Source organism: Oculina patagonica, chromosome 1, assembly GCF_052425735.1.
Source record: "Oculina patagonica isolate OP01 chromosome 1, crgOcupat, whole genome shotgun sequence".
Classification (NCBI taxonomy): domain Eukaryota; kingdom Metazoa; phylum Cnidaria; class Anthozoa; order Scleractinia; family Oculinidae; genus Oculina; species Oculina patagonica.
Window position 1 is genome coordinate 27,293,212 of NC_135758.1, and position 18,338 is coordinate 27,311,549.

The 18,338-nt window shown below is 39.3% G+C and overlaps 2 protein-coding genes across 3 annotated transcripts; both read right to left on the reverse strand.

Annotated features, from left to right (window-relative positions):
* Nucleotides 1–35: 35 nt before the first annotated feature.
* LOC144661894 (uncharacterized) lies at nucleotides 36–12,150 on the reverse strand. 2 transcript variants are annotated; one of them, XM_078522615.1, is made up of 15 exons: nucleotides 12,088–12,150; nucleotides 11,149–11,225; nucleotides 9,975–10,014; nucleotides 9,398–9,455; nucleotides 8,684–9,285; nucleotides 7,466–7,756; nucleotides 6,514–6,831; nucleotides 5,669–5,831; nucleotides 5,158–5,363; nucleotides 4,594–4,775; nucleotides 3,554–3,895; nucleotides 2,917–3,128; nucleotides 1,811–1,851; nucleotides 1,328–1,424; nucleotides 36–268 (listed from the first exon to the last, which is right to left on the reverse strand). In XM_078522615.1, exons 2-15 carry the CDS (start codon nucleotides 11,191–11,193, stop codon nucleotides 70–72), a joined length of 2,796 nt encoding a protein of 931 aa, XP_078378741.1. In that variant the 5' UTR covers nucleotides 11,194–11,225; nucleotides 12,088–12,150; the 3' UTR covers nucleotides 36–69. The 2 variants fall into 2 exon arrangements, with proteins under 2 accessions (XP_078378741.1, XP_078378742.1); XM_078522616.1 differs by having other exon boundaries at nucleotides 11,149–11,228; nucleotides 12,088–12,118.
* Nucleotides 2,193–18,207, reverse strand: LOC144661918 (uncharacterized). Its single transcript, XM_078522626.1, has 2 exons — nucleotides 15,550–18,207; nucleotides 2,193–2,308 (listed from the first exon to the last, which is right to left on the reverse strand). Exon 1 carries the CDS (start codon nucleotides 18,134–18,136, stop codon nucleotides 16,652–16,654), a length of 1,485 nt encoding a protein of 494 aa, XP_078378752.1. The 5' UTR covers nucleotides 18,137–18,207; the 3' UTR covers nucleotides 2,193–2,308; nucleotides 15,550–16,651.
* Nucleotides 18,208–18,338: the final 131 nt, after the last annotated feature.

Consider the following 18,338-nt stretch of genomic DNA (forward strand, 5'->3'; position numbering starts at 1 on the left):
CCAAAAGGCAGGCCGTGTCGTGATTTGTGTTGTAGCGGGGGAATTATTTAGAAGTGACAATAATTTCAATTACAATTGTGTGTCTGGGTTGCTAGTATCGCTGTTGTCAGAAGGTGCTTCATCGTAACAAGCATCGTTCGCAGCTAGTTTATCAAAATCATAATACGGTGTGTCCTTTACCATCATTTCTTCCAGTAGTAAAATAAGTTTCTCGAATGTTGGTCGTTTATCAGGATCCTCCTCCCAACAGTTCAGCATTAACTCGTATCTGACGAAAAAATAATAATAAAAGGGCACTGTCACGAGTTTTGCGTCAAAAATACAAGAGCTTAAAAAGATAGGGAAACCTACAAATAGTGGTGTAGTTTTAAAAAAATTTCCTATGCCAGTGTAATGAAGCTATAAACAAGTGGTATTATTGCGATGCCATCAGGAACTTAAGACCTCAACTTGAAAAAGTCAGGCTGATTTCAGTCAAGTTATTCCCTTGTGACCTGGCCAAACAGCTAAATTAAAATTATAATGCTCATTTCTTCCTTCAACAACAATTTACTTTATATCTTCATCTTGATGTATTAGGTGCATTCCATGTTTTAGCAAGACCACTTAGCAAATTTTAGCACTTTTTACCAAAAAGCAGAAAAATTCCCGTGACAGTATCCCTATAATATAGCTGTTTACAACACTTGTACTCTGTAAGTACTAGTGAAAGCTATAACAGGCATTTTGCACGACACGGTCACATGGTACACCCGGTCAATGATATAGTGCAAATCATGCATGCTATAAGGCGGCAGATTACACAGTGGGACATCCAAAAGAAGGGGAATGTCAAGCTTGACTGGTGCAAGTTGCATTGTTCTGAGTGTGTCCAACTGCGTAACTTGCAGCCCAGCACGGCTGATTTTGTGTCACGTGACCGGAACGTGCAAAGCGCCCATTAGAAGTATTTTTGACAGGTTATACTGTTGATATGGTAACCTGTTATGTCAAGAAGATGATCATAACTTGCTGACAAATGATTGGGCGTTCGCGTGATACTGATATTTTATCGTCCCTGCAACTGATATAGGATGGTAAAATCGATTCATTATAGGTGCTGTAAACCACTACGAGCCACCTTAACAAAGGGACTATTTTTTCTCTTCAAAATTCTTTGCGTACATTGTAATGTAATGAATTGACAGACACAAACATGCAAAAAATACTATCCCGTTGAAGAAATAATATTGGTGATTTCATCCCAGCAAAATAGCATGCAGTAACATACTGAGTCCTTCGGCCGTAACATTGACAGAGTCAATAGCAAACTGGGCGATTGACTTACATCTCATCAGAGCACATGTCTGGTTTGTCCATGCGATATCCTTGCTTAAGAAGTTTGTACAACTGCTTGTTGCTTACGCCGGGATATGGGATACCGCCTGAAATGTACGTTAAAAATATGATGTAGCTCATGTAATATAAGTTTAACCCATGGCAACACAGCTTTAAAGTTTAATTCACTATGTAAGTTTCTAGAATTACTAACAACAATTCGAGACAAACTTCCTGGAACACTTTACCATTTCGACGACCCCATGCTGATTTTTATCCATCATATCCACAATATTTTTAGAATGCTTTTTTTGTAGGGTGGAGGGGGGAGGTAGGTTAATAGAACTGTAAAATGTGCCTCTTCTGGTTATACTTGATGTTGACATCGTAACAAAAATAAATCTATTTTGACCTTCCTATATTTTAGTCATTACTCATATATTGCACATCATAAGTAATTAGTGAATAACGTTCATATGTACTTTGCTCTTACCCATCGTGGCTAATTCCCACAAAAGTATTCCGAAAGACCATCTGAAAAAAAATTAGCAAAAAAAATAAACAACAAAAAGTCTAGAGCTCGGTTAAGTTTTATTATCACTGATATCAGTTCCTCTCTTTTCATGTGTTTTGTAGTATGACCTCAGAGGAAAATTAACTGTAAATAGTCAGGAAGGATTATTAACCCTATTCAGACCGGGCTTTTTTGGACCTTCTCAGACCGGGGGGGGGGGGCTTCGGAAGCCCCCCCTATGTAACTTCCAGAATATTTAAGCAATCACCATGAAACTTATAGTATGTATTGTACGTCCGAAACTCTTTCTTTTGGTATACGTCACGTGGGATGGTGACGTCAAATCACGTGACAATTACATCATGATGTCAAAACAGCCGCCATCTTGGATCCGCCATCTTGGATTTCAAAATTTTTCCAAAATGCCAGAAAACCACCCAAAATCATTGCAAAGTACTTAAAATGAATAAAAATGTGCTTTAAACCCGTAAAAATGTAAAAATAATGTCATTTAAGTTGATTTTTATTAACAGAAACACGCAAAATTACAAATTTGGGAAAACATGCCTGTCAAAATGCCGTTGCCATGGTGATGTCAAGTTCCTGACACATCATCCAACCCTACCAATTTGTTGCCAGATAAATTTTAGGAAAACTCAGAAAGTTTGGCAGCGTTTGGTTAAATCTTAAAAAAGTTATAAAAGTTCAAAGTCAGCGCGGGCCTCAAAAGCCCCCCCCGGTCTGAATAGGGTTAAGGGACTGCAGAGCCCATTAATAATCTAGCTCATTTTTATAAAGCTAGCTAGCGAACCAGAACAGTTTTACTAGCTGATTTTAGTAATTTAACAGTTACTGTTAAGTTACATAAATTTCAGTTCAGCTGCCATAAGACTAAATCCGATGGAAATTTTAATTAGCCGATTAACTGAGTGAAAACAAGAAACCGATGATTGGATTCTTGAATATAGTTTATTCGTTATAGGAAACAAGCTCATCCTACCAAGGTAAGGTTTAATACTATGAGAAGGTTAGGAATCCAGTGTATTTACTTATGATGAGTAGTGTAGGTCACAAATAATACGTACACATCACTCTTAGAAGTGTATATGCCGTGGCACAGTGCCTCGGGTGCTGTCCATTTAATGGGCAGTTTCTTCGTATGCGCCACTTCGTATATTTCACCATAGGTGTGGCGCAGCAGACCAAAATCAGCAATCTTCACTGCTCTATCCTCACCAAGAAGAACATTTCGAGCTGCTAGATCACGGTGAACAAATCCTTTGCTGGCCAAGTATCCCTATGACAAGTACAAATAATAAAATTGTTAAAGACATTTTGCAGAAACTGTGAAGGGAGATGGAGATGTTGCCATGCCGATGGAATTAAGATAAAATGAAGTCTGGGCAAGTGGGGCGTCTACAAAATCAGTTAACAAACGTACAAAGAGGTTTTTGGGTTTAACGCAATAGAATCTTATTAACTTTTGGACACTTCATTTGTAACATTCAAGAAGGGGCATCTCCTAAAACAAGGAGTTACAGTGACGCCACACCCAAACTCTTACTGCAGTAGTTACATCTAGTGCTCAAAGAGAGCATGTCCCATAAGATGACGCTTAGACGCGGTCTGTATAAAGGTTATCCTTTACGGAAGCTTTTACTGTATCAACCAGTACACGTTCCTTTAGAATAGTATTTTAAATGTCATCCATTTTCCACTTACCATTCCCTGAGCTATTTGCCAGGCCAAAGAAAGAAGATCCTTAGCAGAAAGATCGTCAACATCGTCATCATTATTATTATTGTCGTCATTTTGGGGCTGTTTGGGAATCTTCACTTCTACATTTTCAATGTTGCACGGAGTGACAGCTTTCTCTGATGTCTCTTCCATCCTTTCTTTAGACTCCAATGGAACAGTTCCCTCTTCTTTGTCAACGAATTGATAATGTTTGGCCACACTCAACACCTTTGATGATACACTTTGAATGCTTTCATCGCCCACTTGTTTAGGTCCTTCATAATTTTCTTTTGCAGCCAAAGGTTTTGTTTGGTACTGGACGTGTTGCTGGGATGGAACAAGTTGACATGCCATGAAAACAAGGGGAGATTAACTACTCGCTCTCGTTTTCTATTTGTGATGATAAACTTGATAACGTCTTTGTAACTATATTCCCTCGTAGAAAGCTCCATCTTTTAGTCTTATCCGACATAAAATATAACGTCTCCTATTTAGTCTATAATTTTGCTCATCACTGCTTAACCATACATGGTCATACATATTTCCACAGCTTAGATTGGCTGATCAATCTCCAGGCTTACCTGAACACTCTTAAATTTTCGCAGGGCTATCAATTCGCGAAATTGGTGGCCAGTAAACTAGATGTTCGCGGATAAAATTTTCAGGACATTCCACGAGTCCCATACAACCCGTTAGAAAAATCATACATACCATTGCTTGTTTCTATCAGCCGTGCAAAATAATATTCCTTCATTCTTTCAAGATACTGGATATTACGTATAACTGAGCCAAATAATACAAAATATTGACAACTCCGAAGAATATCTTGCAAACTTAAAATATAAGTATAAGCAAGAAGAACAGACAAACGAAAAGTAAACGTAATATTTTGGTTCTTACCACAAGAGCCAAATAAAATTGTGTATTTCTTTTAATTCTTTGTGAAAAGCATTATTTTTCTTTTCGTTATCTGATCAATCGACAAAGGAAAAGCATAAATAGCCTTAATAGCTGTTTTTTCTAACCTGTCGTTTGTTTCTAAGCCACTGAAGAAGATCTCCGTGTGGAACATATTCCAAGATTAACATGATGGGTTCAGACTTAACCCAGTAACCGAGCATGCTGAGGACATTCCTGTTTGAACCAATTTGCTTCATGAACTCGATTTCCTGTAGAAACTGCCTTTTGCCTTCTTCGCCTGCTCCTTCTGATATAAAATGAAACAAAATCATGCAAACGAACAAACAAACACATTGAAAAAGAAAACTAGAAAACAGCAGCACAACAACAACAACAACGGACTTGCCAAAGAAGTGAAAAGACTATTTATAAAACAGGACTTCTGACAGATTCCAACAATGTAGATTGTAATTCTAATCATTCAACTTGAATTCCCGGTGTTGCGTTCTTTTGGTGTTTTATGGAATAAACACGATACTACGGGTGATTTGATTGGTTGAAAACCATTAATGGTACCCCATAACCTTATGGGGAAAAAAATTAGCACAAAACACTTTTCTTGTTCCCCCGATCATCTTTGAGGCGAAAAGGTGCGCATTTGTTATTTTCGGAGTTGTGCCCTTACTCACCAAGTAACACTTTAACAGCAACAACTCTTTGCTCTTTGAATTCCACTCTCTCCTCCCTGGGCTTGAAAAATACTTCTACGCTTGGTAGTACCCTCAGGACTCCTTTTTGTACCTTGCCAAAAGCCCCTCGACCCAGTTCCTCCATGAAGGTTACTCGCCCTGGAGTAACCTCCCATTGCAGTAAGGGTACGATGTCAGACTTGGACCTTGAGAAATTTAAACAATGTTAAGAAAAACATCACTTCTTTGCGGTTTCCTATAGTTACTGTAGCTTCTACCAAAAATGTATGTAGAGCCGTACATTGCTACTGCTTTATTTTAACATTACTTATTTAACATAGTAAGTATAGCCAACGAGGAGAAATTACACAAGGTACGTAAATATCGCCGGGTTGTTATTCTTACGCTGTTCCTATTCTCACGAGGAAATAAAAGCAGGCAAACTCTTCACCATGTGGCTTTCAATTTTTCACTGCTGATGTATTATATGAAATAAAAAAATCTGTCAAACCTTTTTACTCGGACAGCTCGGAGTTGTCTCTGTTTCCTTATCTTTCTGTGGCAAATAATCCCAACTGTTACCATGGCAATACCAAGACAACTTCCAGCGATTATTCCAGCTATCATACTGCTGCTGGTATTATGAGTATTAACATCTACAATGGTGCTATTAACTGACAGACAAATTATTCAAATGAGTATGACAGTTTTAAAAAGTCTTACATGTATATGGTAGCTGCATGTCATGTGACAATCAGTCGATCGATAATTCGACCAACAAACCAATCAGTCAGTCAGTCAGTCAGTCAGTCAGTCAGTCAGTCATTGATGCAGTCAGCCATTCAATCATCAAACAATCGTTCTTAAGGATGCTTTCGTACAAACGGCGTGACACCGAAACCATGCAGAGACCCCAAAAGGGAATAGTCAGGAATAGTTTTTGTAATAATTTGTAATTAGTTTTTTTTAGTTTTTCGTTAGTTAGTTTTTTACTGTAGTAAGTTAATTTAAGAAATTGTAAGTCGAGACGTATGCTTCTGGGCTTGTTTCTTTTGCAAATAATAAAGAATTCTTCAATACATCCACTCAACAACATTCACCACCCCCCCCCCCCCCCGCCCCCTTTCCCAGCCCCACCACTCCCCTTGTATTGCGGTGATCAAAATGTGCCGGCGTCCGAGCTAGGGTTAAGAATAATCCCTACAAGATTGATTATTGACAGAGGTGAACTGAAACACACGAGACGTTCAGAAAGCAATTAAAGAGAAAGAATCCGGCTTACTCCTCCCACTCCCTGATTATTTTGAGAGAAAAAAACGAGAGTGAAAGCAGAGATCACGATTTGGACGTAAGTACCTTTCATAGTTGAGTTGGTTCTTACTCGCCAAAAGTTTGACTTGTTACTGTTTCCATGTTCATTCGTAACAGACATTGCAATCTCGTATAGCGTACCACAGTCCAGTTGCATCATATGGAAGGTCTTTATAATGTTGGTAACATTGATTATAAGCCAGCTGTAGTCAACTTCATTGTACATGTCGACAACTTTTCTGTAGTGTATTATGTACATCATAAGAGGACATCCGGCAGTGTTTCTTGGAGAACTCCATGTGAGGTTCACATAGCAATCACTTACTGTCGTTACTTTGTTAATAACAGGAGGTGACAGTTGGCCTTAAAAAATAAAACACCACAATGAATCAGATAGATATCATTAGCCAGGGCGTCCTGGAGCAAAACCACACATCCAAACGATTAATTGGTAGTTTGCAAATTGTAAACACTATACAAGAAAGGCCTTTTACAAAACACTATGACGAAAATAGTTGCGATGAAATTATTTGCATTTTTTCGGGGTATGTATCTCTGGTTGTCCTGTGACGCACAACTTTATCGCACGCGACAAGCCAGTTACGACAACTATCCTGCCCAGTGTCGACTAGGCTTGTCCCCAGGCTTCTCGTCTTTGTTGCAGCGCAATGCGCGCGGAGTTGTGGGCCTGTTGCACGCGCCCCGCCGTTTCGCCACCTGACCATCAAGCCCTGCGCTCTCTGTTTCCCGCATTTCACCGACCAAAAGCAAAGGCACATGTATGCGGTCGAGGCGGATAAGAATCAGCGACAAGAATTGTTTTATGTATTAAAATCAAAACTACTTAGCTTACGATTGTCATATTCGTCACGAAAAATGACGTAGGATTTAAGTTAACATTCAATTAATCTATATTTCAACGGACTGAGCTGAGCCAAAACGTACGTCATTAGTACGTTCATGAAGTGTCTTGCCTGCTCCATTACTTGTGACGTACCTACTCCAGTTTTGACCTTCCATCGTTTATTGGGAAGTGCTCCATTTGCGTCCCAATAAGCAACCGCTATTTCGTATTCCTTGAAGCAATGTAACTGCAAATCATGGTGAGTGGCACCTCCCGATATATTAACTGTACTCCACTGTCCTCGACTCCCAGTTCTGAGCTCTTCTCTGTAATAAACAGCGTACGTCGTCGCATTAGCATGCGCGGGGCATGATGCCTTCTCCCACATGACATGAACAATGCTTCCACTTACTTCGTCTGAATGGTTTACCATCAGCGGGAAACCTAGAGACGAAAAAAAAATATTTGAAAGAGCTTCTTATAGTAAACCTTATATGTAAACGTAAAATGAGTTCGCATAAAGCAAACATATACAAGACTATTTGGCAACTTAACTACGAGCCATAGTTAGCTACTGTCTACAAACAATAGTTAAAGAGGAGCAGCTGTGTTGACTATCAAAACTAAAACTAAACTAAAACAAAGTAATTGCATTTGCATTTGGTCTTTAAAAAAATTCAACAATTATTCCACGAGCGCGCGTTGGATATGAGTTGGCTATAACGATCTCATATCCAACAAGCGCGAGTGGAATAATTGTTTTATTAAAAGCGCCCCCCCCCCCCCCCAAAAAAAAAAAAAAAAAAAAAAAAAATCAATATTTGAGTTTCCCAGCTGCTTGCGTTGACGCGTATCGGCTACCATAATTGTGGTCAAGGTATATGAGCTCATATACCATTGCCTGTTGACCAATCAAAACTCAGGAACTGCAATATACCATTGCTAGTTTTTAATAAATGCAGGCAGCATAACGAGCCAATCAGAGCCCGACATGAAAACTATGCATCCAGAGGGCTGCAAGAGCGGGAAAACGCATCGGCTTATTACGAAATAAAAAGAGGACCGATTATTTAAACGAAGCCTAAGTTAGACGTGGTTAAGGTAAATGGGTTTAGACGCGTCCTAAACTGTTTTTTTTTTGTTTTTTTTTTTTTTTTTTTTTTTTTTTTTTTTTTTTTTTTTTGGGGGAATTTTTTTTTAAAAAAAAAAAAAAAAAAAAAAAAAAAAAAAAAAAAAAAAAAAAAAAAAAAATAAAAGGGGAAAAAAAAAAAACAAACCCAGATTGTTTACTTTGATTAATAGGAGAGCTACAACAAACACCAAAGCTACTGCTTTGGACACAACAAAGCGAAATAAAATGACAACTCTCACCGTTGAACAAGTCGGAGATCTCGCCCTCAGACAAAGCGACTCCGATAACATGAAGATCCATTATTGATCCGTAGAACTTGCCACTTCTGAAGAATTCTTTCCGAGGATCTTTTCCAATGTAATACGATTTGTAAAAGTCAGGAGATATGTCAGTGGAAAAGTCATCAGTTAATGGGAACGGTACGTTCTCCTCGCGCGTTCTTTCCTTGTTACCATTAATGAACATTATGATGTTGTTTCCCTGACATATTACAGCTATATGAGTCCACTCCTTAAAGGTTATTTTTCGCGGAGCGATAGTGGTTTTTGTATAGTTTAGAGAAAGAAACATTTGGCTCACAATTAAACTGATATCGTCGCGTATAGTATACTTTGTTAACGACAACGAAAGTGGGTTTCCGCTAGCGCCGATTGACGAGAAGATTATGGAATTACGGATTTTGATACCGCGGCGACTGACTACTCGTATCCAACAGGCAATTGTAAAATCACAGTCTGCAATGTTTATGTTAGGAACAGTCGCGTAGGAATCCAGTTTACTGAAATTCGGCGCCCGGCTGCCTGGACAATGGCCTTGCATAAAGTTAACAGTACCGAAATACCTAAAAGGAGAAAAAGCAGCAATATTTGATGAGGACCCTTTATTTTCTCAACCTCAGAAACATTTTTATCTACCTAAGAGAAACCAATCAGGAAAAAACATTCTTTACTGACCTTACACCATGATCTGTATCAGAACTGTCTAGCAACCAATGACCGTGTACCTCGCGCGCTGAAAGAAATTTTATTTGCTGGTAAGAATAGAAATGTTTGTAGAAATGTTGCAGAAAATTTAACCTTGTAAACCCTGGGCCTATTTAGTAAATAAACTCTTTTCTGGCTTGCCGCGCCGGTATGTTGGAGGATAATGCCCGAGGCTGAAAGATTTTCCTCAAAATTCACAGTTGCCCTCGAAGCTTCTCTTCTCGGACATCCGTTCATTTTTTGGACAATCTTTCAAGGGCATTATCCTCCAATATACCAGCAAGCCGGAAAGGGTTTTTTTCATTTTATTACCTTGCGATTAATTTCTGTTGGTTTATGTAATTGTATTAACACTGTGATTGGATAAACAAGTTAGACATGAATAGGTGACTTTGTTCGTTTGTTTAACCCAGTTAGTTATATGGCAAGGGGGATATACGCTGGGGGCTTATAAGAAGGGAGTTATACAACCGGAATTTTACAGAGAAAGACAGTGCTAAAGTTATTTCGCTTTTCTAGTTGGATCTATATTTTAGTATAAACATACCTTTGTTCGAGTGGCCAGAAACTTGATAATGCTTGTAGCTCTAAGATTCATGATAGAAAAAAATTGAACGCAAGTTAACAGTAAACAGAACAGGCGCAGCCCTTAAGACTGGATTGATACATGGAGGTGCCTTATGGGTAATAGGAAACCATACATGCTCTAAGGGACGGACCATTATTTTCTTGGAGGGGGGGATGAAAAATTTTCCTCTGCAAACTTTTTTTTTAGTTTATGCACCTTTGCAGACATTTTTTTTCGAAATTCTTACTATTTTTTGTTATAAATATCATTTTGCAAACAATTTATTTTGTCTTTCCAGGCCCTGCAAACATTTTTTTCAATATTTTTCATCCTCCCCCCCCCCCCCCCCCTCCAAAAAAATAATGGTCCGTCCCAAACGCCTTTGGTAAATTCTTTGATTGAGTTCGAGAATAGACTTGGCATGTTTTCCCGTATCATTTAGGGCCTTTTTAAGGGATATTTGCATAAACTAACATGGTTAAATCTTTTCGTATTTTCTAGTTGAATATTAAGGTGGCAAAAACTTTAGGGCACAAAAATCTCATCACCCGAATTTGTGAGCTGTTGCTACCTTTCCGAAAATAGTAGCTGGCATGGCGTTTTCTCGCACCAAGAACAACATTTTTGCTCTCCGAAAACAACAGGTGTCATATTTCCCACAATACGAAGGTTCTGAGCTTCCAAACAGATATTCACTGAAATGATTTGTTGGGTGCCCCTGAGTTATTTTACTCAGATGAAAAACAATTTGTAACTTGGAAACCTTTTTTGCACGATCTTAATTTTTTTTAAATGTACGCAAATAATCTTGCCATATCAGTCATACCGTAAGCATATGATAAAACTGTTACAGTAAAAGGGACATCCTAGGATCGAGAAGCTTGAGATAAAATCTGTGATCTCGTGCCAATCGTATTACTAAAAAACACATTACATATTACATTGCGAAGTCTTAATCTTCGATTTTGGTCGAATTTGCTCAGAAACCTGTATTTAAATTCTCTCAGTTCGTTCGATTTCGTTTGTGTGTTGAAAAAAACGAAGCAAATAATCGGCACTTCCCGTTACCCTTTTTTTGCAGGATGCTCCCTACTTTTCGGCTCAATCGTTTTATTAAGCTTTGCTACCGACATAAATGTGACAAGATACCTACCATAAGCATGATCCCCATAAGAAACTTGATGAGTCTTGTGTCCATGATGAAATCGGCTGTCTAACCTCGACGCGAGCCTGCTAAACAGAAATCAGCCACTGTCTAAATTTGCTAATTTGCATGTAAGGTTTTAATTTTCATAAAAGTCAGCTGAGTAAAGCCGCCCCCGCCTCTCCCTAGTAGCTGCCAACCCCCAGGAAGATAATTTATGAACGATTATCTTAACCATACAAATGAGGAGTAAAAATGAAGAACAATAAAACAAATGTTAAAAAGCAATCTATCGCAAATATCAAACAGTGTTTTGTTTTCGTAACGTTACGGAGAAATTGGTAGGCAAGTTTTTTTATTTTAAATTTATCCCATGCGATTTTTTCCCTTTTCAAAATTGTGTGAGCACCGATTGGTTTCACTGCTCCATATTAGCTTGTGCGCGCATGTTTCTTTTTGTCTTTTGGCAAGGCCGAGCATCGACTTTTTCTAATCTTGGCGGGCACGCAGTCGGTTTTCTTGTTCCACTTTGGCGGGCGGGCCAGTGTGTTTTGCGTGCACACGCGCAGCTGGTTTCCTTGTGCCATGCACTTTGGCACGCGTGCGTGTTAGGTTACTTTTTGGTTTGTTAATTTTTTGGTGCTAGCGTGTGCGCGCGGTTAGTTTCTTTTCAATTTCACAAGGATTTCTGTGCACGTTGAAAGCCCCAAAGCTAGCTCTCTGAATTTTCATCGTGACTTCGTTGATCCTGGTTGATCTCGTCAGTTGTGGCTGTGAGGAGCGACTAACCGACTTGTCAGTAGATTTACCCTTGAAAGGGGAAACGACGAAATAAAGTTTGCTCCAAAGTTTGCAATCGCCTCATACTGTCGCATTACTCAGTGTACGGCTGAAAACTAGATTTTCCAACAGTCAACAATTACAACAGAATTGTTTCCACTGACTTACCTTAAACGCAAGAAAGAAGCCAGATTACAACAGTTCTCTCTGTAAATGGATGGCGCACCTGAAAAACAACTGTTACATCCCTTTATTATATTTACATTGCAGTTACACGCGTGAAAAAGGATACGTTTACATTAATCCACAAACATTGTTTTAATGTATAAACTAAAAAGCCTTCTCTTATCAAATATCTTTATTTCATAGACATTTCTAATTCCGGCGACGATTAGTTTAGCGACAGTTGACAAATAGTTTGCTCTCTTTTATAGAATTTGTTTACATTGCAAATTGCGCGTAGCGTTGGTTAGAAACGATTACTCGATTACCCTTCCTTTTTTCACTAAAACATCTTTTTCGTTTAAGCTGAGAAATTCGCCATTTTAAGAACACGCTGAAAAAACACTCTGAAGGCTGAAGCTTGGATAAAAACTTTCAGTAAATTATTCTTTTCTATTTGCTGTAAACATGACAGAAAAATGTACGGTATTAATAAAGAAAATTATTCTTTGTTCAAACTGCAACTTGGCTGCAGATGAATCAACAAAGCTATCGCTTGACCATGACGTGCGTGCGAGGGAGGGAAATTTGCCATGTACGTAACGACTTCGCAATTTGCGAAAATATTTTTATCTACAATTTGTTCAACTATCTGCAGATTGAGATTCATTTGCAAAAAAAAAAATGCTCGCAAAGACCATTCGATACCCCTACTAAACATAACAAAAACCGGAACATTCTTGTCCCTTTGTCAATATTAAGCTGGCATTTACATAGTTGTGACATCTTATAAGGCTTTCAAGGGCTTTACGGCCACACTAAAGTACGTTTCTGCGAAACATTATGACGACGTCAAGTTGCGTAAATGGACTCCCTTATCGAGACTTATGGCCTACCGTAAAGACGCGTAAATTTTAACTTTAAGTCCGTGCAAAGATGCGTAAAAGTCCTAAATGCGGGCTTTTAAAGCAGCTTGAAATCCGGCAGCTATACGGAACAGTAAAGTTGCTGTATCGTGCTATGGTACGTACCCTGACTGCAATACCATGTTGTTTTCAAAATTGGAAAAAATAGGAACATTTTCTCGAAATGTAAAACTTTCAGTCCCAGTCCCAATATGAAGAAAAATAGGGTTTACATGTGTGTTGCAGTGAGCTAAAAGCAAAATTCTGTCCCCGCCCAAAGTGCAACGTGAGAAAATGATTCATTCCCAAGCGACTCCCAAGCTGGTTCACACGTGCGACGGAAACGCAAACGCAAATGCAAACGCAAAAAAAAAAAACACGTGTGAACTCACCCAATGCAAACGCAAATGCAAGCGCAAGGAATGGAAAATTGCCCATTTTCTTGCACCTGGCTTGCGTTTGCATTTGCGTTGCGGTAGTTCACACGCCGTGTGTTTCCTTGCGTTTGCATTTACGTTTGCGTCGCACGTGCCAACCAGGTTTAACGCAAATGCGGGCGCAAACGCAAGCAAGTGAAGCGTGCATTGTCCGAAATCTTGGAAAAATACTTCAAAAGCGCTTGCGTATCTTACGTTCCTTGCTTTTGCGTTCTACGTGTGAACTGGAGCTCAGCTGAACAAAGTTACTCAGGCGCCAGTGGTCAGGGGTCAGCGGAGCGGCGCGACCTCCCATTTTCAGGCTAGCGGAAGAGCTCTTTTCATGGTCGCCTTTCTGGTGGTGTAGATCGATCTTGCAAGGAAGCTTTCATATTTCTTTTTAGATTTAAGAACTCCATGGCAATGTCTTTGAGTCACTATAATTATTTGTTTGTCTGTTATAATGGTATATTTTAGGGGTCATATAGGCTTGTAATTGAGCCACGCCCTGATTGGTGTTTTTTAATTCAAATTTTCCAATAAGCATCACTGTCCCTTTTACGTGTGAGGGTCCCCCCGGAAAAAATACAATAATTGCCTTGCAAAAATTTTTAAAAAAGATACTAAAATAAAACTATAAGAATATATAAGAAATGATCACAGGAAAGCGTGGCTTGTAACTTTCACTGTTTTCTAATTAGGATTTCATCTATCAAAGAAACGAAGCTAAGTTAATTAAAAAAGTCAAGAAACAGAAAACACATACAATTTTAGATGGATTGCAAACATCATTTACATGCAGCTCCCAATTTACTTTTGGGAGAAATTTGCAGGGAAAATTGGAGATGAGTTTGGAACACGAGTCAGAGTCATTCTCATTCCCAGAGCCGCTTGTTTCTCCTAGCTGGCAGAGCCTGGGGCACGTGGAACAAGTGGCTCTGGGGGCACATGATTTGATTGGCTAGATCTTTAACAAAGGCAATTTAAATTTGGCAAATCAAATAGACGGTTTTAAAATCGCTTTGTTGTAAGGGATTTTACTCAGTTGATTTGATTGGCTGGATTTTAACAAAAGGAACAGCCAATCAAAAGAACCCTTTGTTAAAGCCTAGCCAATCAAATCATGTGTCCCTAGAGCCACTTGTTTCTCATGCACAGGCTCCACCGGCTAAGAGGGACAAGCAGCTCTGGCGACGAGAATTGAGTCAGAGTAGCTTCTGGGACAGCCCCAGTTGCTTTAAGGGAAGGATTTGAAGAGCTCACATTGACCTTTCCAGCATCCTATGCAACTCTAATCCTCTCTACCCAGCTCTTCACCGCCTTTGTATAACTAACAGGTAGGGACTAGCCGACGGCCGGATTTGACTTTAAACTAGCCTTCCAATCAGAGTGCATTTTATATACTGGTAGCAAAATGAACACTGGGCAATGTTTCATCCATGAACTGTGAGTTCTTTTATTTATTGCCAATTCCTTGGCATCGTTATCAAAGTAAAGTAACATTAAACTTCCCACAACAGAATAAGTGTAAGAACTGTTGAGATCAGTAGTTATCAAATAACGAGAGCAAAGCCTGGTTTACCTCAGCAACATAACCACATAACAGCAAGGTCATGCAAATGCGAAACACCTCACATTGATATTTTATGTCACCAATGTAAACAACACAACATAATAAAATAATAGGGACATAATGACCAAAGCAAAACAACAGGAAAAAAACTGATTCTCTTTATGGTATGTTATGTCGCTAGTGTAAACTAGGCTTTGCAGTTACAGTAGAATGCCGATTTTGTGAACCCTCTCAATTTCTCAAAGCAGTAATCATTTCCCTTGGAGGTTTGAGAAATCAGGATTCTACTGTTTATATGGGAGGAACTGACATAATTTTATTACTCACATATTTTAGGTTCAAACCGAATCAAAGCAGTCAACAAACACTGTTGAAGTGCTTTTCTGTAAAAATGCTATCAAATAATCAAAATGGTACCGGTAAGCATTGTTTATAGAAAAATAACAAAATTACAGTCAGGAGTTGACATTAATACTCTTTATAAATTCTGACGCTGACTTATTTGAGCGTAAACAACGCTCATAATGTGCTCAAGACGTTTCGACCGAGAATCTTCGGTCTTCTTCGGACAAACTCACAGCATTCCAGTCTAGATGTGTAGTTTACAGAGTTAACTGCTTTGACTGCAATTTTACCTATAATTATGGACAAACGGACAGAGCGTTAGCTACTCGAATTAAAGAACATCAAAGAGCAGTCCGTGTTTGCGACAAAAACTCTAAGATCGCGGAACACGCGAACACGTTTGGCCATGATATGGATTTCAATCATGCAGCGGTGGTGGACAAGTCAGGCGATTACCACAAGAGGCTTTTCCTAGAAGCGTGGCATTCGCAGAGGGACCAGAATGCGGGAAATGAACACATAGACATCCCTGATGTATATAAGTCACTTACATAATGTTCATAGTCTCGCGCAGCGTTCGCGTGTATTTGTATTAGTCACTCGCGCGCGCGTACAATGTGAAACCGTTAAAAAGCCGTTTTATGCCCTGATAACAACCGAAGAAGACCGAAGATTCTCGGTCGAAACGTCTTGAGCACATTATGAGCGTTGTTTACGCTCAAATAAGTCAGCGTCAGAATTTATAAAGAGTATTAAGCATTGTTAATAGTTTGGTTATTTTATCGTAATAATTACTATTTTGTTCTATAAATTAACATTAATTTTATTTTACTAACGTATAATTTAACTTGGAAAGTAATTTGATTCACTTTTCTAAGTCCTTCAGATGAAAACAACAGTCAACTGAAGAGACAAAAGAGTTCTCTTTCCAAATTCTGGGTAATATTCTCTAACCCCTGAAAAACAATGACTCATTTTTAAAACATATGGTAGCCAGTCACAATTTTTGCACTTGGAAATACAAGGTTGTCAGAAATGAATCCTTGAACTAACTTCATATTTTCAGACCAACGTTTTAACCTCAAAGTTGCTAAGCAAGTGATCTTGCCATCACTGCATGAAAACTTTCACTGCGCTCACGGGTGGTCTTGCTGTTCTTTGTTCCACTGACTGTGAGGCCACATGGCCAGTTCTTGCAAACTGACCATTGCGATATACTCATGACTGTTTCCAACTACATGCGACTCTTGCCCTTCGCTCATGTACCTAATTGTCACTTGATACAAGTATTGTCAACTGATGGTACAGCAAGTTTCAGTGAAGATAATGTTTTATGAGTAAATTTCCAGAGTTGAAGTAATAGTGTGACGACACAATGGACAGGTCCGCCTGTGGTATCTCTGAATCCGAAACAGCTGGGTGCAGCAATTCTTGCACATGCACATGTGACGACATGGCATTACTACAATAGTTTTGTTCTCAGTTTGGCAGACAACACATAAATTTTTATCCCGTTCTCTTTCCAACTCTTCTCTCAAGTCTCGGTCTTTTTCATCCAAGGGTTCCTCAATGTATCTTTTATCAGCAGTGAACATCTGCTTAAATGTTAAAATGCTGGGAATCTTGAGAGTTGCAAGGTAGGCTAAAACACCCTGTATATAGCTTTCTAGCAGTGCAAAGGCAATAGTAAACACATTTACTCTCCACATTGACCAGGCATAGGCAATTAGGAATGTACTTGAAACAAAGCTCAATAGAGTCCACCTACCACCCGGTAAGGAATATGCAATAGATGTTATGAGTTTCTGAAGCATCATAAGGCAACTGACGAACCCTCTTCCAATTCCGTTCAAAACTTGATACACACCATAAAGGGTCCGTGATAATAACCATCTAGTCATTGAGCAAAAGGTATAAAACCCCTCTGCAAGAGAACTGAAAATGGAAGTAATAAGCCACAAAAATGTGCGGCCAATCCACAGAAAGAACTGTCCTATTGCGACTATCAATGACTGCAATCCATGCAACAGCAACTTTAAAAAGTTTATTAACTGATACCAGGCTGAAATTGTGCAAGTCTGTACAGTTTTCCCCACAAATTCAATTCCACGAAAAATCGACTTGGTAACTGCGCAGAGAAATTCTGCCAACAGGACGCCCGTGTTCCAGATTGACACTAAAATACACTCCATGACAGCTCTGATGCTTGTTGCGACAGTCATGAGGGCTGAAGTGGGAGTTTTTAAGATGTATTTCCAACCAAGATACGATTGGTAGAGAAGAAGTCCCGTGGTATTTTTGGCGGAAGATGCCCCGTAAAAAGCGCGATGAAATCCAGCAGGAATCGAAGATATAATCGTACGAATAAGGCTCAGAATAAGTCGAAAAGCAGAAGATATCACGCTGATTATCCCCTCGGCCAGGTATCGAACTGCGTCCGTCAGAAAGCGACCAAGTTTGGCAAGCCATTCGAAGATAGACGACACAAAATTGTAGTTCACTTGCAAGATTGCACGAACACAGTAACCCAGGTATTCCACTAGCTTTATAACATGTCTGAAGAAGGCGAAGACGTTATAAATAATCTCGCAGACGGTAATGACTAAAGTGTTGACAACAAAGTAAACTGCGCTGAAAAAATTGCTGAAGAACCACGCGACCCAACGAACGAAATCCAACAGAAATGGAACAGAGTCGTAGAACGAATATGGAAACGGTTTACATTCGCGTGCAATCTGCTCTTTTTCGTACCCAGTAGCTACTACACTGTAACACAGCATGAGTAAAAGGGCCGGCAGCAAGCAGAACTTTGCCATAGCGTGAGAATTTCACATCACCGTCGACTGCAGACTTTCAAAACAACAACGACTTTCACAATTTGGAGAGATTCCGCAGGTTTCCGAGTAACTCGTCTCCAGTCCCCAATTACCCTGCTGTACGACTCAATGGATAGCTCTATGGGAGGGGAGGCTCAGTGGAACAATTTTTTCTACGCTCAGGCTGTAAAAATTTCTTTTT

Coding starts and splice junctions, on each gene's coding strand:
- LOC144661894 (XM_078522615.1), bottom strand. CDS start 11,193: ATGGACACAAGACTCATCAAGTTTCTTATGGGGATCATGCTTATG. Junction 9,456..9,974: donor TTCTGGCCACTCGAACAAAG/GTATGTTTATAC, acceptor AATTTCTTTCAG/CGCGCGAGGTACACGGTCAT. Junction 7,757..8,683: donor GATCTCCGACTTGTTCAACG/GTGAGAGTTGTC, acceptor TTTCGTCTCTAG/GTTTCCCGCTGATGGTAAAC.
- LOC144661918 (XM_078522626.1), bottom strand. CDS start 18,136: ATGGCAAAGTTCTGCTTGCTGCCGGCCCTTTTACTCATGCTGTGTTAC.